Source organism: Manihot esculenta, chromosome 3 (assembly GCF_001659605.2).
Source record: "Manihot esculenta cultivar AM560-2 chromosome 3, M.esculenta_v8, whole genome shotgun sequence".
Taxonomy (NCBI): Eukaryota; Viridiplantae; Streptophyta; class Magnoliopsida; order Malpighiales; family Euphorbiaceae; genus Manihot; species Manihot esculenta.
The window spans coordinates 21,784,526-21,812,340 of NC_035163.2; the positions used below are offsets into that span (position 1 = coordinate 21,784,526).

At 34.2% G+C, this 27,815-nt stretch overlaps 2 protein-coding genes across 4 annotated transcripts in view; one reads left to right on the forward strand and one right to left on the reverse strand.

The window, feature by feature from the left end:
* LOC110611356 (probable leucine-rich repeat receptor-like serine/threonine-protein kinase At3g14840) overlaps window positions 1-23,931 on the reverse strand; it is a 34,160-nt gene extending 10,229 nt beyond the window's left edge. Inside the window, exons 1-13 of one of the 3 annotated variants that reach the window (XM_021751633.2) lie at window positions 23,762-23,930; window positions 23,502-23,676; window positions 22,503-22,574; window positions 22,341-22,409; window positions 22,189-22,260; window positions 22,037-22,108; window positions 21,821-21,892; window positions 21,654-21,725; window positions 21,493-21,564; window positions 21,331-21,402; window positions 21,176-21,247; window positions 20,858-20,929; window positions 20,213-20,278 (exon numbers count right to left, since the gene is read on the reverse strand). In XM_021751633.2, the coding sequence (XP_021607325.1) occupies window positions 20,213-20,278; window positions 20,858-20,929; window positions 21,176-21,247; window positions 21,331-21,402; window positions 21,493-21,564; window positions 21,654-21,725; window positions 21,821-21,892; window positions 22,037-22,108; window positions 22,189-22,260; window positions 22,341-22,409; window positions 22,503-22,574; window positions 23,502-23,676; window positions 23,762-23,858 (1,055 nt within the window). In that variant the 5' untranslated portion in view covers window positions 23,859-23,930. Of the gene's footprint in view, window positions 1-20,212; window positions 20,279-20,857; window positions 20,930-21,175; window positions 21,248-21,330; window positions 21,418-21,492; window positions 21,565-21,653; window positions 21,726-21,820; window positions 21,893-22,036; window positions 22,109-22,188; window positions 22,261-22,340; window positions 22,410-22,502; window positions 22,575-23,501; window positions 23,677-23,761 lie in introns of all 3 variants that reach the window. The other 2 variants (XM_021751632.2, XM_043954823.1) reach the window with 2 other exon arrangements.
* On the forward strand, window positions 614-4,141 carry LOC122723232. Its single transcript, XM_043954824.1, has 2 exons — window positions 614-2,727; window positions 2,817-4,141. The coding sequence occupies exon 1, from the start codon at window positions 659-661 to the stop codon at window positions 1,385-1,387; it is 729 nt and encodes a 242-aa protein (XP_043810759.1). The 5' UTR covers window positions 614-658; the 3' UTR covers window positions 1,388-2,727; window positions 2,817-4,141.
* Window positions 23,932-27,815: the final 3,884 nt, after the last annotated feature.

The following is a 27,815-nucleotide window of genomic DNA, read 5'->3' on the forward strand; positions in this document are numbered from 1 at the left end:
TGTTAGTTTGGATAGTTTGAAGTCCATAATTGCTTGAATTATTCAAACACAAGTAACCCTTGGTGTAAAAACCTAGGAAATTGAATGATCTAGCAACATCACCATTCGTTTGGGTAGCTAGAATTAGGTCTCTCTATTTCTTAATGTAATTAGACGCCAAATGCCCAAGGACGTTCCTTGGCAACTTGTTGATTAGTGGTTAATTAGAGGACGTTCTCTAATTAACTTATGCTTAAGGAGGGATATGGAGGTGAGAAGCGTCTTCCACCTCCATAACTAATTTATTGAATCAAATAAAGGAATCTTTGTGTCAATGATAAATCCCAACAACTAAAGTGGATCCAATTCTTCGACTAGAGCTTTTCTCATATTGAATTCTCTTTACTTTATTACTTGCTTTACTTTGCTGTTTTTAATTCTAGTTTAGTCATCAAACTTCAAAACCCCCAATTTACTTTTATTGTCTATTTATTTACTTGGTCATTGATAGAAAGATAAGTAAGTATCAATTCCCTGTGGATTCGATCCTTTTGCCACTATCTACAGTTGTAAAATTGTGGATAACCAAAAAGGTTATTTTTGACTGGCTTCGATAACCGCACAGTAAAAAATTGGCGCCGTTGCCGGGGAATTGATTTAACTAATCTATTTTTCTTTCATGACCAGGTCTGGACGCAAAGATACTCTACTTTACGATCCAGAAATTGAGCGTACAACAAAACAATTAAGAAAGCAAGCCAATCCGAGGAACCAAGCCTCAAAGCCATCCTCATCAACAGCTACTGTCCAAACGGCACCTGTTGAAGCTACTGCTGTCCAAAAGACAGCCATAAACACTGCTGCACAACACACTTTTGCTGAAGAAAATTCTGCAGCACATACTGTCAGAAATCCAGAAATTGCTACTGAAACACCTACTGTACCTGCTGTCCAAGCTGCAGAAAATAAAGACAGCAACTGCTGTCAGATTGCTGAAATCATTGCTGTCCGCAAGACAGCACCTGCCGAAGCACAGCTTGCATCCCCTGCTGCTGTCCAAAAATCAGCGCCTGCTGAAACACACACGGCTGAACTAGCCAAGCCTACTGCAGAAGGACAGCACTTGCTGAATCTGTCCAAACAGAACCGGAGGTTGTTGTACCAACAAAACCAGCAACACACATTGCTGAAACAGAAACAGCCACTGCAGAACCAGCCCTTGCAAACACTGTTGTACCTACTGCACAAGTCACTGCTGCAACCGGATAAAACACTGTTGAACCAACTGCTGAAACTGTCACAGAACCAGCCATTGAATCTATCGTTGTACCTGCTGAATTTGTCACAAGAACCAGCTGCAGAACCTGCTGAATTTACTGCACAGTCTGCTGCAGAGGTGACAAATTGATCCACAACTGATATACAAGCTGCCTGCACCAGAACCAGCTGCTGTCCTTGCTGAATTTGAAGCAGAAAATGTTAAGGTGAGAGCTCCAATGGCACAAGAAAGGATTCTTCGCGAACTAGCAACACCTGTGGGTGATCAAGTACGATGGTGCATCACTTACCCACCTTTGACAGCCCCTTTTGAGCTTAAAACTGGATTGATTCACCAACTTTCGAAATTCAGAGGTTTGGAAAATGAAAATCCATACAAGCACCTAAAAGAATTTCACATTGTGTGCTCAACACTGAGGCCTCAAGGTATTTCTGAAGAGCATGTTAAATTAAGAGTCCTTCCCTTTTCTCTTGATGATTTTGCCAAAGATTGATTGTTCTATTTACCACCCGGATCCATCACTTCTTGGGATGGGATGGTGAGAGCCTTCTTGAGCGAATACTTTCCAACCTCAAAAGTTATTGGCATCAAAAGTGAGATCAGTTGGATCAAGCAAAAAGATTATGAAGAGCTATATGAATATTGTGAAAGATTCAATCGATTGTGCACAAGCTGCCCTCAACATAATATCTCTGATAAATCCCTTGTTGAACATTTCTATGAAGGCTTGCTACCTTCAAAAAGGAGATTAATCAATGTAGCATGTGGAGGATCAATCGGGAACAAGACACCTCAGGCCATAAGAGACATAATCTTCACCATGGCAGGATCCTCAAAACAATATGGAGATCAAAGCAAACTGCCAATGAGAATTAATGAGGTAAGTACATCTTCCTTAGCCTCACAAATTTCTGATTTAACTTCTGTTGTTCGTAGTTTGTTTGTAGGTCAGACTCAACAAATTCATTAAGAACAGCAAGTCGATGCCAATGGAGGATTTAATAGACAACAGAGGTACAATCCCTACTCTGACACCTACGATCTAGATTGGAGGGAGCACCCGAATTTCAATTATGCTAAGGCAAATCAATATCAAAATCCAGCCCAAGCAACACCTCAAGAATCTAGTGTGCCCCTTGAAGAGATAATAAAATCTTTAGCAAATACAACGCAAAACCTTCAAGAGCAAATAAGTTAAATGGCTATTTCCGTGAGCAAGCTAGAATCTCAAGGGAAATTACCTTCTCAAATAGAGATTAATCTAAAGCAAAATGTTAGTGCCATCACATTGAGAAGTGGGAGAGAGCTTCAAAATGACCAAGCTGAAGAATGGACTGCACAATTGCATGAACAGGATGCTAAAGAAAATATGCCAGAAAGTGAACCAGAAAATTTGTTTGCCCAAACAACAGGCCAAATAGACAGGCAGACTGCACAGCAAGGCGGAAACTGTTTGCCTAAATAGACAGGTGAGGCAGAAATCTATTTGTCCAAACAGACTGGATAGACAGATTCGTTTTAGAAGACAGAATGTTGTTTACCCAAACAAGTTATGCAGGTAACACAAACAGAAAGCTGTCTGCCCAAACAAACTGCAGAGGGAAAACAGCCAGACAGTAGTTTGCCCAAACTAGTTCAACAGGCAGCCCAAACTGCAGAACAAGGCAGAATTCAATTGGCCAAGAATCAGTACCAGATTGCAGCCACTTATGGAGAAATATGAAAAGAAGTTTGAAGTGCTGCCCAATCACCTCAAAAATGCAAACATAAGGGCTAGAGGCACACCTCACTTGAAAGAGGAGAAACTAATCATGTTACTTTATGAGTACATAAAAGAAATAGGATGAGTTATGACCAAAACAAAAGGTGTGGTGCATTTATTACTTAATTCAGTCGGGACCCTTTTTCCTCCCCCAATTACTTGAGCCTTTATCAAGTCAAGAAAGTCCAGCCCGCGACTTTAAACCAGGGCGCTACTGGGAGGCAACCCAATGGAGACATGCCCAATCAAGGAAGACTTCCCAGAAGAATATCTGTTCACCTCTCAGCTAGCTTAGTAATTAATTTCATGTTAAAAAAAAAAAAAACACAGAGATATGTAACTGTTTGCCCAAACAGCATGGGCAAACAGGCCAGAGATACAGAAACTAGATGAGTTAACCCACTTCCAGGTTTCAGCTGTTTTGCAGGTAAAAGCTGGATGGCCAAACTGTTTGCCCAAACACACTGGGCAAACAGCAGAGACAAAACAGAACAACCCTCGGCGGACGGACAGCGCGCAGCACACCGGTTCGACCAGCCTGTTTGCCCGTTCAACTAGGCAAACACCAGGCCCGTGCGGGATAAGACTTCCAGACCGCACCACAGATCACTGTTCGACCAAGTTGTTTGCCCACACAGATTGGGCAAACAACCAAGGCAAAGAAAATCAACAAGAGGAAAATAAACAGGGCAGTACTTTTTCCATTTGAACTCAGTGTTTTATTCTTTCCTCTACACTTCAACACTTCTTCTCCTTCTCAAAACTTCTCTCTCGCACAAGCTCAGAGCGACAAGATTATTGTTGCACAAGGGGCAGCATATCAGCAAAGCAGCCCAGCGCGCAGCAGGCATATCAGTAGGCCTACCAGCTAACAGCAGTCCACCGTTCAGCACCTGCTGCCACCTGCATGCAAAAACAGCTAGTCTAAGCCAGCTGTTTGCTCAAACAGCCTGGGCAAACAACCACACCAGGGGAGTAATCCGTTTTTCACTTAAGCTTTAATTTTTCCATACATTGAGGACAATGCATGATTTAGGTGTGGGGGTGCATGTATCTGAATTTTGATGCTTCATGCATTCTTTTTTATTTCTTTTAGGTCCATTTAGGTTTTAATTTTTAATTAGCACACATTAGGTGAACTTTTTTTCATTGAATTTTTTTTTTCAATTTTGCTATTTTTGTTTTCAATTCACACACATGTAGCCACAGTTTTTCCTTTTTCTGTTTTGATATGCTTTACTCAAACACTTAAGCTATGTTAAATAAACTTTCTTTCCATGACCCCATTGATGTGATGACCCTTTAAACCTAAGTTGAATCAATTACAGTGAGTTGTATTCATTCTTAGGAATTTCCTTTTGAATTAAATTTTTGAGCTTGCCATGGTGAAAAATATATGACATTACTCATTAGAGAGCATAATAAAGATGTGTGAAAAACTAAACATGATTTATTTTAGCAATTGGTGTTGATTTGCCCAAATCATTGAGAAAAAGAAAATTCAGCAAAAGGCAAAGACTTCAAAAGCACAAAATAAAAATTGTTCCAATGGTCAAAGACTATGAACAGAGTTAGTAGCCACTTGGACAGGTGACCAACTAAGTAACCGGAGGTGGGTATCATAAATATGTACCTTCGCGTCAAAAGGATTGTGACTTTTTCAAGCAAGGATAAAAGTGCAAAAAGCTGAATAAAATGCTTCAAGTCAAGGGCAAGTCACTCTGAAAGTTAGAAAGAGTCTAAACTAAATAAAAATACGTGCATGTATAATCTCTCTCCTAAGGAAAACAAATACTAACTATGGTAGGTAAAAGGAGACAAGAAAAGAAGGAAAGTAACCTTAGTGTATGCACTCTTCACTGCAATGCTTCAAAGTAGGGGTCTAGGGTGAGAGCTTAAGTGGAAATAAAGGATCAAGTAGTAAATAAAGCTTGTTTGACTAAGTCTATTTGCTTGAGGACAAGCAAAGGGCTAGGTGTGGGGGCATTTGATAGAGTCAAATTTAGACTCATTTTCCATGTTATTTATGTTAATTTACACATTTTCTACCTAAATTTGTAGTTTTAATCTTATTTTGCAGAAAATGGTGTAAAATGGAAATTTGGTAAAAATGGTCTTAAAACTGCCTAAAAGAGAGCAAAAAAGAGCAAAAGAGAGCAAAAGAGAACAAGTTGATTTGCCCAAGTTCGTTTGCCCAAATCCAAGTTTAAGCTGAAATGGGAGAAGAATAATCTGCTGTTTGACCAGACTGTTTGCCCAAACAGACCGGGCAAACAGACCAGCAGGATAGAAGCAGTGCACAGACAGAAGGGAGGACAGACTGTTTGCCCGAGCTGTTTGCCCAAACAATCCGGGCAAACAGCACTTGCGACAGCAGACAGCATATTGCGGGAAATTCAAATTTTGAATCTTCAAGAAGTCTTATTCACACCAAACACGTGATAACAGCTCAGCAACCCTTTAAGGCACTTCAATGCTCAATCCCACATATTTAGAAAGCCAAATCTCATCAAAATACAATTACCTTCTAAGAATTCAAATCCAATTGGGAAAATGAATCCAATCCAAACAAGGAAACTAGGGCAGCCCTTCATCTATAAATAGATAGCAAACCAGCAATCAAGGATATATCTCCAATCTTGGGAATCAAGGCCAGCAGCCTCGGCACCTCCAGCAGCACCAGCCGGCTCTTCTTCTACCTTTTTCTTGCTTTCTTTCTTTGCTTTTATGTTTGTTTCAGCCATGAGTGGCTGAAACCCGTGAAACTTTAGTTGTTTATGGATTGGGAGATCTGAACATATTATGTTAATATTTTATTTATCAATATTTATGCAATTTGATGCTTAATTCTATTGTTGCTTTGTTATTTAGATCAATAGAGCCCATTGATTCTTGATTACAAAGTGATAATTTGTTAGTTTGGATAGTTTGAAGTCTGTAATTACTTGAATTATTCAAACACAAGTAACCCTTGGTGTAAAAACCTAGGAAATTGCATGATCTAGTGATAGAGCATATTTTAGTCCATTTTATCATTATGTTCTTGATGTTTATTTACATCTTTTCTACTTAATTTTGTGGTTTTAATTATATTTTGCAGATATTAGGTGTAAAGAGACAATCTGGAGAAGATGCTCTTAAAACTACTAAAAAGTGCCAAAAAAGGAAAGTTTCCAAATAAGGAAAGTTTTCAGAAAAGGAAAGTTTTCAAATGAGGAAAGTGCAGAAGCAAAAGCAAACAAGGAAAGCTCAGTCAGAAGATTATTTGAAATTCAAATCGCAGATCTTTCTTTTCTTGTTCAAAGATGTGCACACACTGCAGCAGTCATATCTTCCTATTTAGGCAGCAAGATCTCAAAGAGATGCTCTTCCTCTTCTGCATTCAATATTCAAATTTCAAAAGAGGCTCCACCTAAAAAGGAATGTATGGACAAGCATATCTCCCCCTTTGAAGATCAAAATTCGTGCATTCTTCCTATTCAGAAACAATCTGCGCGCTTTCCTCTTCTGAGAGCCATCTGCGCGCCACCTTCCTTTTCTGCAACATCTTGGGCAGCCTCTACACTAATTAGGAAGTAAGGTCAGCATCTAAACTTATTTAGGAAGCACAATCTGCGCCTCTTTCCCTTTCTGAGACCAAACCACGAGTCAAAAACCAATTTTTGACTCGCGGTTGTCGAAGCCGGTCAAAAATAACCTTCTTGGTTATCAACAATTTACAACTGCAGATAGTGGTGAAGGATCGAATCCACAGAGAATTGATTACCTATTTATTGTCACAATACAAGGTTATCTTGTCTCTCTCGGACAATCTCAACTCTTCCAATAACTTCTGCAACCATAAGAGTTCACACACTCCTTGGGCCATTGCTCTGTATTCTGCTTCCGCACTTGACCGAGCAACAACACTTTGTTTTTTACTCCTCCAAGTGACAAGGTTTCCCCCCACAACTGTGCAGTAGCCAGATGTGGATCTCCTGTCATCGAGAGATCCTGCCCAATCTGCATCTGTAAAAGTTTCAATTCGGAGATGACCATGTTTGGAATAAAGAAGCCCTTTCCCTGGCGCAGACTTTAGGTATCTCAAGATGCGAAGTACAGCTTGCATATGAGTCTCGCGAGGGTCATGCATGAATTGGCTGACTAAGCTAACAGCATAGGCTATATCCGGTCGAGTGTGTGAGAGATAAATCAACCTTCCTACCAATCTCTGATATCTTCCAATATCCACGGACTCACCAGTTCCTGCTTTCAGCTTGTGATTACTTTCGATGGGAGATTCTGCTGGTTTACACCCCATCATACCAGTTTCTCCCAAAAGATCCAGAATGTACTTTCTTTGAGAGATGAAAATTCCTTTTTCTGATCTAGCCACCTCGATACCTAGAAAATATTGCAGTTTTCCCAGATCTTTGATTTCAAATTCCTGAGCTAACAACCTCTTTAGTTGAGCCATTTCCTCTTTGTCATCACCTGTCACCACTATATCATCAACATACACAATAAGAAGGGTGATCTTACCCTTATGATGTTTGATAAACAGAGTGTGATCAGCATTGCTTTGTTGGTAACCGAAGGACATCATGGCTCTGCTAAACCTGTCAAACCAAGCTCTGGGAGATTGTTTTAGCCCATACAAAGCCTTTTTTAACTTGCACACCTTTCCTTGTGTCTTCTCATCAGCGAACCCAGGAGGAATTTCTATGAATACTTCTTCCTCTAAATCTCCATGGAGGAAAGCATTCTTCACATCAAACTGTTGCAAGTCCCAGTCCAAGTTGGCCGCGCAAGATAACAGAACTCTGATTGAATTCATTTTTGCAACTGGGGCAAATGTCTCTTGATAATCCACTCCATAGGTTTGGGTGAAACCTTTAGCAACCAATCTGGCCTTAAATCGTTCAATTGTACCATCAGCTTTGTGTTTCACTGTGAACACCCACTTACAGCCAACGAGTTTCTTTCCAGGTGGAAGAGTGACGAGCTCCCAGGTCTCATTTTTAGCCAATGCTTTCATCTCTTCAATCATTGCTTCCTTCCATTTAGGTTCTGCAAGAGCTTTCTTCCAATCCTGTGGAATAGACACAGAGGAAATAGACAAGGCAAAGGCTCTATAGGAAGGAGACAAGGATTCATAAGAAACAAAGTTAGAAATAGGATGTTTAGTACAAGATCTGACCCCTTTTCTTTGTGCAATCGGTTTATCTAAATCATTGAAGCATTCAAGAGTTGTGGATAACTCACCAGAAGAAGATTCTTGACTCTGAGTAGACTGCATAATGGCCTCTTCTGCCTTGTCTCTCCTTGAATACCTTCTCAAATCTGGCTTGTCCAAACGACCAATTCTTCCTCCCTGATTGGACATCTCCCCCTGTCGATTAGAACTCAAACTCTCTAGTTGAACCATATTATCCGGAATCACACAATTTTGGATCACCCCTTCTTGCTCATTATTCTCCCCCTGAAGAGGTGAGTGGGTGGTATTGAAGTAGGGTTCAGTTTCTCGAAAGGTAACATCCATACTGACTAAGTATTTTCTAGAGGGAGGGTGATAACACCTATATCCCTTCTGTGTCGGAGAATACCCAACAAACACACATTTAAGGGCCTTGGGGTCCAATTTCCCTGCCGTTCTAGTATGGACAAAACAAACACACCCAAATATTTTTGGTGGAACAACGTATGAATTCTTCCCTTGTAGAACTGCCAAAGGACTCATAAAGTCAAGGGTCTTGAGAGGCATTCTATTTATAAGGTAAGCAGATACAAGAACTGCATCTCCCCAATATGCTTTGGGTAGATTCATGGTGAACATAAGAGATCGAGCTACCTCCAATAGATGTCTATTTTTTCTCTCAGCAACGCCATTTTGAGCACTAGTATAAGGACAACTAGTCTGGTGTACTATCCCATTACTCTCCAAATAGGCAGAAAAGCTACTATCCATGTATTCTCTTCCATTGTCAGTTCTCAAAATTTTCACCTTAGTATCAAATTGAGTACAAATCATCTTATGAAAAGATTGAAAACAAGAAAAAACATCACTTTTAGCTTTAATCAGATAGACCCAAGTCATTCGAGTGCAACAATCAATAAAGGTGACAAACCATCGATTACCAGATAAGGAGACAGTTTGAGTAGGCCCCCAAACATCAGAATGAATAGTTGCAAAAGGAATTTGACTTTTATTATGACTCAAAGGATAGGATGTTCTAGTGTGTTTAGCATACTCACAAGCATCACAAAATAAAGAGTCAAACTGGGTTTTAGCAAACAAATCAGGATAAAGTTTTTCTAAGACAAAAAATGATGGATGTCCTAATCGCCGGTGCCATTGTATTATTTCCCGATTGACATCCTTATTTTCTCCAAAACAAGCTTGAGATATCGAAGAACCCGGATCACTCTCCAACATGTATAAGCCATCATGCAGCCTACCATTGCCAATCCTCTTCCCTGTGCGAAGATCCTGAATAACACAATGATCAGGAAAGAATTCAAGTTTACAGTTAAGGGCATTGGTGATAGCACTGACAGATAAAAGGTTGACAGGAAAGTGGGGAACATGAAGGACAGATGATAATTTAATGTTGGATGTGCAAATAACAGAACCTGTTCCGGATATTGGAGTAAAAGAGCCATCAGCAATTCTGACACTATCTTTGGTTAGAGAAGGAGAATAATTGAGAAAGCCTTTAGAAGAGCCTGTCATATGTCTATTCGCACCAGAATCGATAATCCATGGAACATTATTAAAAGAGGAAGCATTACCTGACTTTACAAAGTTAGATGTGGCACCAGAGGATGAAGAGGTGTCAATATGAGACAAGAGGCGCTTGAGACTCTGAAGTTCATTAGCGGAAAGAAACTCAGTCGTTGTTGTCTCCTTAAAAGGCTCCTCCACAGTTTCTGCTAAATTAGCTTGATTTCTAGAGGTACCTCGTTTTCCTCCACGACCTCTAGTGGGACGACCATATAACTTCCAACAAGTCTCTTTGGTATGCCTCGGTTTCCCACAATAGTCACAGTGTAATTGATCTTTCTCAGAAGTAGGAGGCTGTGGTGTGCTCAAACTAGTAGTCAACCCAGCCTTTTCAACTGGTGCAGTATAGAGCATAGCATGTCGACGACTTTCCTCTTGTTGAACATGAGCGTGGGCCTCTTGTAGAGAAGGAAAAGGATTTCTTCCCAACACTTGGACTCGAATTGGATCATATTCATTATTCAACCCTGCAAGAAAATCATAGACCCGCTCCTTTTCAATCATTCTCTGAAATTTGACTGTATCTCCAGTGCAGTCTGCCTGAAAGTCTTGATAGTAATCAAGTTCCTGCCATAAGCCACATAACTCAGAATAAAATTGGGAGATAGTCATTTCTCCTTGCTTAGTACCATGAATCTTATTCCGAATATCATAAATTTGGGCATCATTCCCAATCTTGGAATAAGTTAAGGACAAAGCTTTCCATATTTTTGCAGCAGTATCAATTAACAAATAGGACTTAGAGATATTAGGTTGCATCGAGTTCAGTAACCATGTCATAACAAGACAATTATTTGAGTCCCATTGAGGAAAATCTGGATCACGCTCATCAGGTTGCTTTTTATTACCAGTGACATAACCCTGCAGCCCTCTAGCCTTGATAAACAACAAACAAGACCTTGACCAAGCAAGATAGTTGGTTCCATCAAGTTTTATGGGACTAATTTGCAAGGAAGGATTATCAGAGTTAGGAATCGAGACCCTTTTACCTTCTGCCATAGTAAAGATTTATGAACCCTGAAAGAATATGAGGTACCCAAGGTTGTACACACAAGAGAGCCCAATTGATTCACCAAAAAGACCGGGTAACAGCACGGGAAGGCCGGAAGATGGTCGGAATCGTCGCCGGAGTGATCGGAGCGGCGAAGCAGTGACAGACGGTGGGTCACGCGCCAGGAAGCGCCGGGTCACGCGCCGGGAAGAGGTGGCGCGTGAGCCTCACGCGCAAGCTTTTCCGGCGTCGGAGCAGGTCGGTCGGCCGGCGGCAGTCCGGCAGTTCTTCTGGTGCCGGCGGTGAGAGAGTGAAGGGCTCCTAAATGGGTTAGTACCAAAAAAGTAAATCTAGGGTTTTGAAACCCTCAAGAGGAAAAATTGAATTTGAACCCAAAAAATCAGGAAAAAGGCTCTGATACCATGAAGATTTTTGGGAAAATTTTGAGTATTCTTGTATTTCACTCTTGATTTGTACAATATGTCTACATGGCTATTTATACACAAAGAATCATATCTAAACAGGAAGCAAATAATCAAATAATAATTATAGAGATAATTAAGGATCCTAATCAAATCAAATCAAATCTCTAGAATCAATTAGGATTAGCAAATAAGTCAACAGATATCATTGATTGTTTGAGTGAAAATGTTTTTTATGTGAATCAAGATGATATACCAAATGATGATCTTTGCAGGAAAGAGAGCCAGAACTGAAGACACTAACTGTTGCATCCAACAGGTGGACTACAACCATGCGCAGAATGAAGAAAGCTCAATCGCACCTCTTCAAATGAGTTCGCAGAAGAGCCTTGCACAGACAGAGGACATCCAAACCGAACCTCTTCAGCTCCCATCACAGGACAATCCCACCATTCTCCCATTTCAGAAGGGCATTGCGCAAACTGAAGGACCTCCATGCGCATCCTTTCAGTTTCCATTGCATATGAGCTCCCCCAGTCCTCCCTTTCAGTCAGATCTTGCGCAGAAAGAGGAAACTGAAACCAATTCAGCCATAGATCCAATGCAACCAGTCCATGCTAACAAGGAACAAATGGTATTCCAAGCACCTAAACCAAAGGACCATGCGGATCAATGCCTTCCCAAACCTCCGGATAAGGTAGAGTTTGTTTTACCTGAATTCAGTACTAAATTGCAGCTAGCCATAGAGAAACATGAATTGGAGTTCAAAGTGCTTCCCAATCATCTCAAAAATGCGAACATAAGGGCTAGAGGCACACCTCATTTGAAAGAGGAGAAGCTAATCATGTTACTTCATGAGTACATGGAAAAAATAGGATGGGTTATGACCAAATCAAAAGGAGTGCTACACTTTTTGCTCAATGCAGTTGGGACTCTCTTCCCTTCTCCAATTACTTGAGCCTTGATCAAGTGGACCGCACTATGCACACCACACCCAGGGGAGTACTCAGTTTCTTTTGCATTTTAATATTTCCTATACATTGAGGACAATGCATGATTTAGGTGTGGGGGGTGCATATTTCTGAATTTTTACTTTTTGAGTTTATTTTTGCTTTGATTTTTAGTTTGCTTGCATTAGTTGAAATTTTTCATTTTTGCTTTCAATAACACACAGATAGCCACAGTTTTTTTTTTATTTTTTATTTCCGTTTTTGAGATGCTTTACTCATCATATGAACTATGTTGGATGAGCTTTTCTTTTCATGACCCCATTAATGTTATGACTCTTTAAACTTATGTTGAATCAATTGCAGTGAGTTATATTTATGTTTGAGAATTGCCTTTTGAATTGAATCTTTGAGTTTGTCATAGTGAAAAATATATTGATGACCCTCAATTGATGAGAATAAATTGAAAATTGTGTGAATGAACTTAATGTGACTTGATGTAGCAGTTGGTGTTGATTTGCCCAAATCATTGGGAGAAAGAAAATTCAGCAAAGGCAAAGACCTCAAAAGCACAAATTAAAAATTGTTCTAATGGTCAAAAGACTATGAACAGAGCTAGTAGCCACTTGGACAGGTGACCAACTGAAAAATATAAACCTTCAATCAAAAATAGGTTGGTGACCTTTCCAAGGTCTAAAGTGCAAAAGGCTGAATAAAGTACTTCAAGATAAGGGCAAGTCACACCGAAAGCTAGAAAAAGTCTTAACAAATAATGTGCATGTATGGTCTCTCTTGAGGAAAACAAATCCTAGCCATGGTAAGTAAAGGGAAACAAGAAAAGAAGGTGAGTAATCTTCATGCATATATTCTTCACTGCAATGATTCAAAATAGGTGTCTAGAGTAAGAGCTTAAGTGGAAATAAGGATCAAGTAGCAAAGAAAGCTTGTTTGACTATGTTTATTTGCTTGAGGACAAGCAAAAAACTAGGTGTGGGGGTATTTGATAGAGCATATTTTAGTCCATTTTATCATTATGTTCTTGATGTTTATTTACATCTTTTCTACTTAATTTTGTGGTTTTAATTATGTTTTGCAGATATTAGGTGTAAAGAGACAATCTGGAGAAGATGCTCTTAAAACTGCTAAAAAGTGCCAAAAAAGGAAAGTTTCCAAATAAGAAAAGTTTTCAGAAAAGGAAAGATTTCAAATGAGGAAAGTGCAGAAGCAAAAGCAAACAAGGAAAGCTCAATCAGAAGATTATTTGAAATTCAAATCGCATATCTTTCTTCCTTGTTCAAAGATGTGCACACACTGCAGCAGTCATATCTTCCTATTTAGGCAGCAAGATCTCAAAGAGATGCTCTTCCTCTTCTGCATTCAATATTCAAATTTCAAAAGAGGCTCCACCTAAAAAGGAATGTATGGACAAACATATCTCCCCCTTTGAAGATCAAAATTCGTGCATCCTTCCTATTCAGAAACAATCTGCGCGCTTTTCTCTTCTAAGAGCCATCTGCGCGCCACCTTCCTTTTCTGCAACATCTTGGGCAGCCTCTACACTAATTAGGAAGTAAGGTCAGCATCTAAACTTATTTAGGAAGCACAATCTGCGCCTCTTTCCCTTTCTGAGACCAAACCGCGAGTCAAAAACCAATTTTTGACTCGCGGTTGTCGAAGCCGGTCAAAAATAACCTTCTTGGTTATCAACAATTTACAACTGCAGATAGTGGTGAAGGATCGAATCCACAGAGAATTGATTACCTATTTATTTTTTTATGACCAAGAAAATAAACTAAAAGTGAGATAAAAACTGAAAGTGAGATCAAACGAGATAAACTGAAAGCAAAAATAAATTGCAGTAAAAGTAAAATGGGGGGTTTGAGATTGATTGTAGTAACTAATAATGAGAGTAATAATAGAAAGCAAATAATTAAAATAAAAGAGGAAATCAATATGAGAAACGTCTAGTTGAAAATATGGATCCACTTTGGTTGTTTGGATTGATCATTGAAACTTAGATTATCTTGATTGGTTCAATAGATTAGTTATGGGGGTGGAAGACGCTTCTCACCACCATGTCTCTCCTTATGATTAAATTAATTAGGGAACGTCCTCTAATCAATTACTAATTAACAAATTGCCATCTAGCAACATCACTATACGTTTGGGTAGCTAGAATTAGGTCTCTCTATTTCTTAATGCAATTAGTAGTTGTTAAACGCCAAAGGCCCAAGGACGTTCCTTGGCAACTTGTTGATTAGTGGTTAATTAGAGGACGTTCCCTAATTAACCTATGCTTAAGGAGGGATATGGAGGCTAGAAGCGTCTTCCACTTCCATAACTAATTTATTGAATCAAATAAAGGAATCTTTGTGTCAATGATCAATCCCAACAACTAAAGTAGATCCAATTCTTCAACTAGAGCATTTCTCATATTGAATTCTCTTTACTTTATTACTTGCTTTACTTTGCTGTTTTTAATTCTAGTTTAGTCATCAAACTTCAAAACCCCCAATTTACTTTTATTGTATATTTATTTACTTGGTCATTGATAGAAAAATAAGTAAGTATCAATTCCCTGTAGATTCAATCCTTTTGACACTATCTATGGTTGTAAAATTGTGGATAACAAAAAAGATTATTTTTAACCGGTTTCGACAACCACACAGTCAAGAAACTAATATAAATCTATACTATTTTATCATAAAAACTAACTTTAATTTGTAATTAAGATGGGTTAATTTCCTTCTTCTTTTTTTTTTGGCCGAATCTTGCTGATTATGTTTGCTGCAATTGCGGAAATGAAATTGGTAATTCGAAACCTAGTTTTCAAAACACTCTGCTAATGTTAATTTTGTAAGTTTAAGATATTCTCTCTCATTTGACTGCTAGATCTACTGTTGACTAATGAAATTATTAATAAAAGGATGCCATGATTGTATTTTAAAAAGATGAGGAACGTTTAACTAGAGTTAAAAATTTTAAAAACTAATTAATTAATTTTATTAAAATTCAAGACTTTATAATAATTTTCCTTTCTATATAATATAATTTTATGTTATAAATTATGAAACCTAAAATCATTGACAATAGTTACAATAATACACAAGTTGAAAGTTGAAATTCTCATTTAAATTTATTCAAATAATTAAATAATAAAAAAAAATAACAAGTTTAAATATTATTAATATAAATTATTATAACTTAACGATTATAATTAAGTAAATTAATTTTAGAAAAAAGAGAATAGAGGGAGTGGGAAAATAATGGGGATGAATGAAAAATAGTTATAAAAAATTTATATATATATTTTTCATGATAAAAATAAATGAGGTATTAAATTTTATGTTATGAAAACTAAATATGTATAGATATATGCTTGATTCAGAAGATTAGTATTCTAGGACTCTCTATAAATTTATTGTACATAATACATAGACATTCAAAATTCCACGTGATATCAGAGGGTCCTTCAGATCTGATACTTTAAAGTTTCTTTCGGCAGTTTTTGGTTTCAGATTTGCCACTTTCAGATCACCCAATTAGGGTGAGTCTTTCACGTCACCACCCCCACCAGTCAGCTCCGCAGCCCAAGATCGGCTATATCTTCAAATCCGACAAATAAACGATACGCATGTGGCCCACAAGCGCCTAACACACCTTTCCTCTCCGATGCCACACGCCGGCGGGTGTGGCCTTTTCCGGCGAGCTCCAGCAACTCCGTGTCGTGTTTTGGCATCGACTTGGCCTAGGTATTGCAATCTTAGATGCTGTTTTGTAGTTTCATACTCCGTTTAAGGAGATTAGCCTTTGGTGGCTTTAGTTTTTTATTCTGATCTACTGTTTGGTAAGGGTTCAACCATTTGTCTCGTTTGAGACTTTTGTTTAGGTGTTCTACTATTCCAATTACCGATTGATGACATTTTATTAGTATTTTTCAAACTGAGTACTAGCGGTCTTGTGTTTTTGTTCGACTTGTTGTCAAATGACAGCAGCATCATTATTTGAGACAACTATCTTAGCATCTGCAGAAAACTTTGCTCAGCTTTCCCAATGTAAAGAATTATCAAGGCACACTAATTGGGATAGTTTAGCAAATGACAGGCCATCCACTAACAGTTTTTTCGTTGGAAGAACTAACCGCCATTACTACTCTTGAATCCAACTTAGACCTTTCCATTTCTCTTCGTAAAGGTAAACATTCTTGCACCTATCCTATCTCCTCTTTTGTTTCCTATAATCAGTTATTCTCTTTTGACAAGCTTCAGACTAATTCTAAGACCGAGCCTTCTTCGGCGGATCTGTCAAAGCCTTGCCTCTTTCCTTCCGCCGAATCATTAGAGACATGGAAAAACATTATTGAATGAAAAGTTTGGCTTGTCGAGTGATAGGGGTGATGAGTAGAGCTCCCAGACAGCGAGCAAAAGAGCTCGCCTTAGATACATCTATTAGCACTTCACAGGCGTAATAGCTCAATAGTGGAGATGCATCTCCTTTCAGTTAATTAACACTTTTGCGTTCTTTTCCCTTTCTAGAATTAAACGAGAAACAAAAAATAGGTGGTTGATAAATTTGCCTTCTTGTTGAGGTACCTCCTTCTCCTTCTTCCACATTATTCATGCCCCTTCACTATTTGATTCCAAGAAATCAAGAATTGATATGAGTGCGCGAGATAGCAAGATGAAGTTGTGCAAGAGGCTTTCAAAGAGGAGAAAAAAATCTGCAGAATTGGCTGAATTGAATAAGTTTAAATGAGTCTTTATGCTCTTGTTTCTACAGAAAAAGAATTTGCTAGCAAAGGATGGCAATGGATGAACAGGAGGGGGTGTGAAGGATCTTTCTAGAACATATAAGACTAGGAGACCCTTAAATGGGACTATGTTAGAGGCAAAAGAGGTGTTGAGAAAACCAATCGCTGTTCCATTCTCAAAATCCATCATTATCAAGATCTGAAGCTACCAAATCACCAAAGGTGATCTTCTTCAAAAGAACCCATTGTGCAATCCTACGATTCCTCTTGTCAATCGTAAACTCAGTTAGGTATAAAATCCCTAGCAGTTGCCAATTTGCAAAAGCCAAATAATGATAAAACATTTTCTTATACTATGGTGACAGCAAAATTCTATAAACCCAGGACTAACCAATATGAAAATACTAGTAAGAGCTTGGTAAATGTGAAGAGGGAAACTATATCACCAAATCCTATGGTCCAACGTGTAACAGCAAAGTACAAGACATCCACTGGCTTGAATATTATATTATCCTTGAAGCTTCCACTAACTAGGAATATGACAACAATAACAACCAAATAAAAGGCCATACAGAAAAATGCGTGCTTGATGATTAATAGAGTAGACTTCGAAGGTGTCCTTGGGTCTAAAGAATCGGGTATAGAAGATTTCATGGCTTGAGTAAATAGAGATATAGCATAATGTGAAGGACAAAGAAGCTTTCTTGAAATCTTATTCAAGTTTCAGGAAAGAATGTTTACATAAGAAACAAAATGCAATTCCTGTATCAATATTCATTTTGCAATAACCTTAAGGAGGAGGAGCTCATTTATCTATTTGTCAGTAGATTTAGAAGTTGTTTGCTTATGGTGTTCCGGAACAAGAGAAATGAGATTGTTGAGTAAGGGGTCTTTTAGGGTTTTATATAGGAATGAGTAAATGGTAATTGGTTATTATTACATGTAAATTTACACACCATGTTAAGTGAGAGTAAACGGTGTGAATTTTGGGCTTTTATGTATGCATTTTCAGTTGTTAAGGATTTAAATGGACCAAAAAAATTGATCAGGATTTAATTGACTATTAGACTATTTTACAGGGACTTAAAAGCGTCTTTGGCCTAGGAGTGAGCAGCATTCGGTTCAAACCGATTGAACTGAATTAATTTGAAAATTCAGTTCGGTTATTTATTCATTTCAATTCAATTCAATTTTTAATTTTAAAATTTTTTATTCTTTCAATTCGATTTTGATAAAAAAATCGAAAAAAAAAATAAAATCTAACCGATTAGTGATAATAGTATATTATTTTTCATAATATAGAGAAATTAGATCATATTAAAGTTAAAATATTTCAATTTAATTTTAAAATATTAAAAATAAAATATAAAAAATAAAAATTTATTAAAAATTCAAATTAATCAAACCGAACCAAATAGAATTAGACCGGTTTGATTCGATTCAATTTCTGATTAAAATCGATTCGATTTTATAAATATTAAAATTTTAATTTTCAATTTATTCAGTTTAGTTCGATTTTAAACCAAACCAACCAAATACTCACCCCTATTTTTACCTCTCTATATATAAAGAAAGAGAATTTAAATTTTCTTTTCTTTTCTCATCAATCAAACACTGAATTTTAATGTTAACATCTCTTTGAAAAAATTTTAAATGTCATTAAAAATATATTAATACTATGAAAATCATGGATGATACTCTCTCCGTCTCATACTTTATGTCTACTTTGTTTTTTTACACATATTAAGAAAGGTAATTTTTTTATTAACTTTTTAATTATACCCCTCTTAAAAATATTAAATTTTATTAAATATTAAGAGATATTTTAAATAATCTTTAAAAAAACAATTAATGAAAGGTTATTTTGAAAATAAAATAAAATAAAATAAGGTTATAATACTCAATTTATATATTAATCATAATGTTAAAAAAAAAGAAAGTGAACAATAATTTTGAAATAATAAAAAAAGAAAAGATAGATAAAAATTATGAGATGGAGATTATTTATGTAAAATAAATAAAAAACCATAAAAGTGCAATTAAAAATTTTACAATATAAGAAATTATTTTATATTTTCTTCATAAAGCTAATAAAATCCATGAAAAATGTAAGAATTACTAACAAAAAATCATATAGAGCTAATAGTATAGTTTACATCCATATGTACTTAAGAAAATTAAATTTAAATGTTTAATATATTTTATGATTTTTTGTTTCTATTACATATTTAATAATAGTTGTATATTTTTCAGTGATGTTTTAGAAACTTTTAAAGGATAATTTAAAATTAGGGTTTGATATTTAGTTAATCAGAAGATTATGGAAAATCAAAATTATTTACAGTTTTAGTTTAGGTAAATATTTTCTTTAACAAATAAATTTAAATTCAAATATTCATCAAACTTTTCAATAATATTATGTTTATTTTATGGATTTAATAAAAAAATATTTATTTACTAACCTATAAATCAACATAATTTATTCATAAACTTAATTATTAACATTTAAAATTACATTTATTTGTTTAAGATCAAGATATTTGTTAAGTGCTTTAATATCCATTTTTTTAACGGATACTTAGTGGTGTTAGATTTGAACTTTTTAAGCTATTTTTAAAAGTTCAAGTGTTTAAATGGCTATTATAAAATTTTAAGTGATTTTTCACCAATTTCTCAACGGCTTTAAAAGGCTTTTTGTCAAAAGTAAAACGGAGTACACAAATTATTTTAGCATCCATCCTGCAACTGCAAATAAATGTTTGTCTTGCAAGACAAATGGTAAGATTCATCTTAAAATGTTTTAATCTTCTCTAGGGATCTTTTGCTAATATGGAAGTTGTTACTCTGTGTACACATTTAGAGTGCAAATGAAGTATGTGAATGGAGTATAAGCTTATAACCAAATAAAAAAATCTATTCTCAACTGTTGGCATAGTAAATTGGATTCTGACTTGTACTCTCTTAACTCTAGAAAGAGAAATTGAAAAGGAAAACTACAATAAACTTATGATACTTTGGTAACTAAAAGGATGAAGTTTTCATCTCATAGGATCTCTTATACAAATTTCTCATTATTATTAGACGAACTTAAAATGCATTAGAATAGCCATTAACATTTACAGCATGCATAGAAACTGTCAAATGTAAATAGCAAAATGATAAGTTATGACACAACCAAGCTCCACAGAATTCAAATGGTATGAGGAAACCATATAATTTTTTTTCCCTTTCACACAAGAATAATAGGTAGAGTTCATTATCATATTCATAGAACAACATAAATAATGATAAATATAGAGAATCAAGACAAGTAACTCACACATTTTCTCCTTTTTCAAGTATCCAGCCAGGTACTTTTCCGCTAAATAGATTTCCAGTCAAGTATCTGAAAATAGTTAATGAGATTAATGAATGTGTTCTTCATAGCACTGTGGCAAAAGAATAGTTAAGAAGAAATTTAGAAGAGGAGTTTTAGGAAGATGTTCTATACAAGTCAATTTTGATTAGAGTTTTGTGTGTGTGTGTGTAACTATTGATGATCCCAGTAACCATATGTTTCTTTTGTTCAATGGTATACATGACGAGTCCCCTTACACTCTCTGTTTACAGGGCTTGATACTGTTGTGAATCATAGATCAAAGAAGGGAGTACATATCATTCTAACTTAAAAGAAGGAATCTTAATCCTATTTGCAGAAGGAAAGAAAATCTGTAACTAAATCTCATTTGCAGCCTTCCATCTTCTAGAGTCCTAAAAATGCATTTGCTTTTGTAAACACTTCTGTTCCTCTTTAAGCATACTGTTAGCCAAATGGTCACCCTCTGAAGGGATCTATTTTTTATTTTTTTATACATCAATATTAGAGGAAGAAAAGAATTTTTCAAATACTTGGTTTTCAAGACAACCTAGTATGTGCTCTTCAGACTAACCATAAGAACAAAAGTAGTTAATGTCAATTGCCTACATGTAATCTGTTTTCGCTAGACCATTAAGGCTGGTTCGAATTTCTCCCGTCAGTTTGTTAAAGCTGAGGTCCCTGCAAGAGAAATGATAAACAACAGCATTAAGAATTCTCTTAAGCAACCACCATTTCCAAAAGGAGAAATAATCAAATCAGCACAAAGCATCAGTTTGTCACCATCAAACCTTCATGCCTGTAAACGGGATAAATTAGTTCCATGAATGCAAAACTTAAGAACCGGAGCATTTTGAACTCATGCAGAAAATTTAAGGCAAACGGATTTTGATTTAAAGGTAGAAAGTAAAGTTAGTATTTACTGACAAGGTTTTCAATGTAGTAATTCCCCCAAGAGAATCAGGTAGCTCTCCAACGATATTGCAATTCCTAAGGATTCTGCAACACCAACATAAATTACAATTACAACAACGCATAAATTCAAAAACAAACATACTTGATAAGAGAGCATCGAAACTCACAGTTTATCCAGGCTTTTCATATTACTTAATTGTGGAAATTTTGTTTCATTTCCACTCAAGTCACTGATTCTCCTGCAATCCAATAGTCTACTTGATTAAGAACCAAAAGTACCATTACATTGACACTGACCGTAAGTGATTAAATCTCAAGGCTTGACTCACAAGTCGATCATATTTTTCAATTGCTCTATGCCAGATGGAATTGGCCCACTTAAACCGCTGCCTTGAATCACTCTGCCACCATGAAATTTTGTTTCAGATAAATAATCGAACACATTATGGGTTGTGGAACATTAAAACTTAAGCATAGTTAAAACTCTTACAGTTGTTTTAGAGTAGTCCAATTCTGAATAAAATTAGGTATGGGGCCTGTGAACTTGTTATCACCAATTCGACTGCATTATGAGAAAGAAAGAAAAACACATTTTAAATGTAAGCATATTGTAAACTGTCTTATATACATACAGGTTCAAAAAAATATGAAGCTTACAATTCTTTCAATGAGGTTAGCTTTCCAAATGTGGCAGGCAATTGCCCAGTAAAATTATTGGAGGTAAGATGCCTAGAACAACATCAAAGAAAAAAAAAAAAACATAATCCAATCTATTATTCTATCTGATTATGTTAGAAAAGAAAGCTCACCAGAATTCTTGCAAGAAATCCCATGTTATTGCAACTTATTATGAAAAATTTAAAGTTAGCTTACATTCTTTCTACGCGGCTTAAACTTCCCAGCTCTGGAGGCAATTCTTCAGAAAGTTGATTGAACTCCACAGTTCTGTGTATCAATCAACTTAACATAAATTATAACATTGCAAAAAGGGGGGGAAAAAATAAAAGAGGCAAGGGGGGACTTACAGATTTTGAAGAGTGCTGATATTTCCGATTTCTTTTGGGATTGGACCCGTTAACCGATTTCCCAGAAGAGAGCTACAAAGCGCACCCATTTTTCAGTTTGATCAATAGAAGAACAAGAAATATACAAATGTGCAATAAGAAAGAAAGTATACATGTGGGCCAATTGCATGGAACCCCATTGTGGAGGGATTGTCCCGTTGAGGTAGTTTCGAGTGAGATCACTGCAGAAAGAAGAAACAAAACGAGAGATCGTGTTATATTTATTTATTTATTTATCAGTAATTTTTTAAAATAATTTAGAGGCTGATTCTTACATTATTTGGAGGAAAGGAAGCCTGCCCAAGTCTTCTGGGAGAGTGCCTTGGAGGTTCTGGGACTTCAGAACTCTGTGATTCAACAAAATTTTAATTTCTTAGGAATTATATCACCCTAATTTCTTTTTTTTTTTTATTCAAATGAATGAAATTGTAACCATTTCGTATGTCGGAATTCATTTTAATTTATCTGAAAATTAAAAAATTAAAAATATGAAAAACTGTACTTCATTTGACTGATTATATATATATATATTTTTTTTCAAACGGTGTCGTTTAATATGGTAAATTAACAAAATTCTTAAATTGAAAGAATTTTTTTTTTTTAATTTTTTCAAAAGGTACATAGTTTTTGTTGATAGAAAATAATACAAGGCCAATAGGTAAACAGAACAATGTCCGAGATATTTTAAAGCCTTATTTAATAGAATAACTTAGTTAAATAATTTAAAATTTTCAAAAAATATTAAAATTTTAATATAAATAAATTTTAGAAAAAGACGATATTACCATTCAATTAAAATGTTTATATAAATATGATAAATTTAATTAATATTTTAGAAACACTCTATTTATTAAAGAGTAAATCAATAAATAAAATATTTAAAGAAATATTAAGATTGTAAAATTTCACTTTTTTATTAAAAAATTCCTAAAATATCAGATAAAAAAATTTAGAGAATAATAAATTATATTTTTATCAATTGAAGTTTGATTTCACTGACAATAATGCATGCGACTTAAGCAGTTTGCGAATTTTAATAAAATGAATTTTAATAAAATGAATACTGTTGAGTTGGTTCATTTAATAAATGAAATTAAAAATTAAGTTTGAGTTAAGTTTATTTAAAAATTAAATTAAATCTAGTTAAATTTTTATCGAATTGAATATCGAACTATTTATAATTTATTTATAGTGCTCTCAAAATGAGAGTAAATTTCATGTGAAATAGATTTAAAGAAAATGTATATATATATATATTGAGAGAGAATTACTACATGCTAGTGACGTGGCAGACGCTGGAATTGGGGAAGGAACAAGTACAGGTAACAGCATTTTCTGAGCCCTTCACTTGAATTGAATCTGCCCATCCTGATTCTCCAGAGCAAGGATCAACGTTAAAGTTCCAATCTTTCTTGCCAAGTGTGTTCCCTATGTCCCTCAGAGCTTCAACTGCAGAAACAAACCACAACCCAACTTAATTCTATATGTCAAACCCATATATACAAAACTCCAAGATCATTAAACATACAGATACCTTCATCGTCTGGCAATCGAGTGGCTCCAAAAGCTGAAGCCGTGAGGCAAAAGACTGCGAGGGAAGCAGCAAGAAATGGCGTAGAGATGAACAGCATTTTTGAAGATATTTGTATTAGTGTATATGAGAGAAGCTCATGTATAGTGTCTGTGACACAGAATTAATGAAGAGAAGGAGAGTTGCTTATAGAGACAGGCTGACACAACACGTATGCTCTGTTTGTTTGCCAATAACTTGTATTTTGAAAAATATTTTTTTTATTATCTGTTTGAATTTTAAAAATAAAATATATTTAGAAATTTATGTAAGAGTGGTTTTAATAAAATTCTTAAAATGTAAAACTTTTTTTATTTAATTTAAAAAATATTTTTCAATTTTGAATGGTAGGATATATTGTGCAGAGAAAAAAAAGGGGCTAAAATGATTAATTTTTACCTTATTTTTATCTTCCAAACTGAGATGCGTCTTTATTCCTTTTTGACTCCCTTAATTTTTATTATTTTAAATTAGTAGGCGCATAACCACGAGATTTTAAGCTTATTGGAAATTTATTTAAAATTTTATAATTACAAAAGAGAATTTAATATAACTACATTAATTAAAATTTCATTCATTGGTTCAGAAGAAAAAATAATAAATTTATTAAAATATTCGTAATATTACTAATTAAATCAAATTCATTCACGTTACTAACACAATTAAGTTTCAACGACACTTTTCGTGCTTTCAAAAAAAGAAAACCGACACTTTTCTAACTTTATTTTTTTTATATGAGTAATATAATATGCAGTATTTAAATAAATTATAAGAGAAAAAATAAAAAATTTCATATAGAAAGATAATAAGATTTTTTTTAGTGTTTATATTGTGGAGATATTATTCTCTAATAAATATTTTTTATCAACCATAAAAAAAAATATTATTTTCATATAAATATATTTTTTAACATAATGTTTAAAGTTAAAATATTTTATATAAAATAAATATTAAATTAATTATTAAATATAAAATAAAAATTAAAAAAAATGAATATATAAATCTATAAAAAATACTACTTTTAAAATTATTACCAAATAGAATCGAAATATCAGTCTAACGAAACAAGGCTTTAATTTCCATTCAGTCTATAGAGATAGGGATAGGGATAGAGGTTGGTGTAGACTTGTATGAGTGATGACTCAACACACGTCTTGGTCTTCTCTTTTATTTTGATTGGCTAAAATGATTTATTCAAACCTTATATTTATTAGAATTATTAAATTTATTTTATTTTTTAGTTTTAGTTTTTATTTTTATTTAAATTATAAATAAAATTTTAATTTAAATTCAATTTATTTAGCCCAAAAAATTAAGAATTTTTATTTTTGTTAGCTAAATCTCATGATTTCTTTTTTTAAAGAATTAAATTTCTTGATTTAATTAACAAATAAAAAAGCTTAATTTCTTTATTTTTTATTTTAGATTAATTGAGTTTAAGTTACTTTATATAAAATTAAAAATATATTAAATTAAAATTTACTATAAATATAAGAGTTAGGTTGTGGAAATGTGTGAAACTAATAAGTAAAGGAAAATGAATGATAAAAGAAAAGTCCATCTTTGAATAATTTTATAATTTTTTTTTAAAAAAAAAAATTAAAGAGGAGAATTTGAGACCTCTTGTGAGTGCAATAATTTTATAATTAAGGATGAATTATATATATTTAATTAGTACATAAAAATATATTAATTAAGTTTTAATCAATTTCTAAAATTTCAAACTAATAAATAAGTTCTTATCTTATTTCAAAATTTTCAAAAAATCTATTTTTTTTAAAAAAATTCAAGGAAAGTATTTAATTTTATAATTTAATGTAACTCTAGTATTTTTATATTGTTAAAATAACATATTTCCATTCAGGTTAATAAGTTTCATAATTATTTAATTAATATGAAAATTAATGGTAAATTAAATTGATTAAAGCAGTCCTTACCGTTAAAATAATATACTTTTTCTTTAACTATTCAATTAGTTTAATTTAAAATTAAATTAAATTAAATAAATTAAAATTAAAATTTTAGTATTTATAAAAATTGAATCGAATTGATTTTAATTAGAAATTAAATCAAATCGAATCGATTTGATTTGATAGGTTTAAACTTTTAATAAATTTAATATTTTTACACTTTAATTTTAGTATTTTAAAATTTAATTAAAATATTTTAATAATTTAATTTCTTTATATTATTAAAAATAATATATTATTATTACTAATACGTTTAGTTTATTTTATTTTTTATTAAAATTAAATTAAATTAAAATAATTGAAAATTTTAAAATAAAAAATTAAATCGAAATAAATTAAAATAAATTAATTAATTAAATTAAAATTTTAAATTAATTTAGTTCGATCGATTTTTTCAATTTAAATCCAACAGAAAACTGAAATCTTTGAACATATACCAAATAAAAATAATAGTTTAATTTAATAATAATAATAATAATAATAGTTTAGCAAACATGCATGCATCTCTTTTGTTTATATTGAACGTCAATTATATGTTCCCCCAATATTGGATATCAATAATTTCTTCTTCTTTTTTCCAACTCTTGGTGCATCAAGAAAAAAAAAAAAGGAAAATTCTCCCTTGATTCTCTCCTGCGTGGAATTTTCCAACTTCATATTTGAAGAAAATTCAGCGCAAAAGCAGCCTACTTTTAACTGCTTATAATTAATTCATTCATTGTTTTTATTAAACACAAAACCATTCAATGGCTGAAAATCTTCTTTTTTTCGTACGAACTCATGAATGGATTTTTTTTTTCTTTTCTTTAGTTAAATATCAGTGTCATGTGTTGGTTTGCCGGGCCGACAAAATTTAAAACAACACTATAACCGTAATCATTAAATTTATAGTGATAAGTGGACTACAAAACTTTGATATCTGTATATGTATCCACTTCAATGGAAAATATATTGAAATTGCACAATTATTTTTAATCTTGTTACATAGTATCAGAATTATTTCTGTAGAGATTTAATTTTTTCTCTCCCATCAAGTTTTAAATTTTTGGAGATTTAGGACTCCTATTCTTTTGTGTTACTCATACATGGTAATATTTATTTCTCACCGTCCACCTAGGGAGGACGTCGAAGTCGTATTGCAGCCCCCTTGTCAGATATGTAGTTCGTTTGCCATTTGAGTGTTGGGTGGAGGCATTTTTTGATACTGGTCACTGGGTTAGATTTTGTTATCTTCCTTTAATTCGTTTGAAGGTATAGGAGTATGGGGTTTTGGTTGAAATGATTTCTGACAGTAAGACCCATATTATTAAAATTATCCCTACGTCTTCAGTAGCGGCTGAGACAGGTAAAACGTGTCTTATTTTCTCTTCATATAAATGGATCATTGATTCTGGTGCTACGGATCACATGATAGATAAACCTCATATTTTTACTAGCTTTCGATCTCATAAAGTACCTTCTCATGTTATTATAGCTGATGGGTCAACCTATAATGTTGTGGATTCTGGGACTGGTAAACCTACTCCTTCTATTACCCTATCATCTGTGCTAAGTTTACTAATATTGCCTTTAATTTAATCTCTTTGAGTAAACTTACCAAAAACCTAAATTGTTGTGTTTCCTTTTTTTCCTAATCATTGTCTCATTCAGGATCTTGTGACGAAGCAGATTATTAGTAAAGGATATGTATCTGGGGGTCTCTACATTTTGGATGCATGGGTGCCTCAGTCTGTTGCATGCTCCAATGTTGTGTCTCCGTTTGAAGCACATTGTCGGTTGTGATACCCTTCTTTATCGGTTTTGAAGAAGCTATGCCCTCAATTTCGTGAGGTATCTTTACTGGAATGTGAGTCATGTCATTTTGCAAAACATCATCGAAGCTCTTTAAGTCCTAGAGTCAATAAACGAGCTGAGTCTGCTTTTGAATTAGTTCATTCAGATGTTTGGGGCCTATATCCAGTTGGATCTAAGACTGGATTTAGATACTTTATCACTTTCGTGGATGATTACTCTAGAATGACTTGAATTTATTTTATGAAGTATAATTC

Coding starts and splice junctions, on each gene's coding strand:
- LOC122723232 (XM_043954824.1), top strand. CDS start 659: ATGACCAGGTCTGGACGCAAAGATACTCTACTTTACGATCCAGAAATT.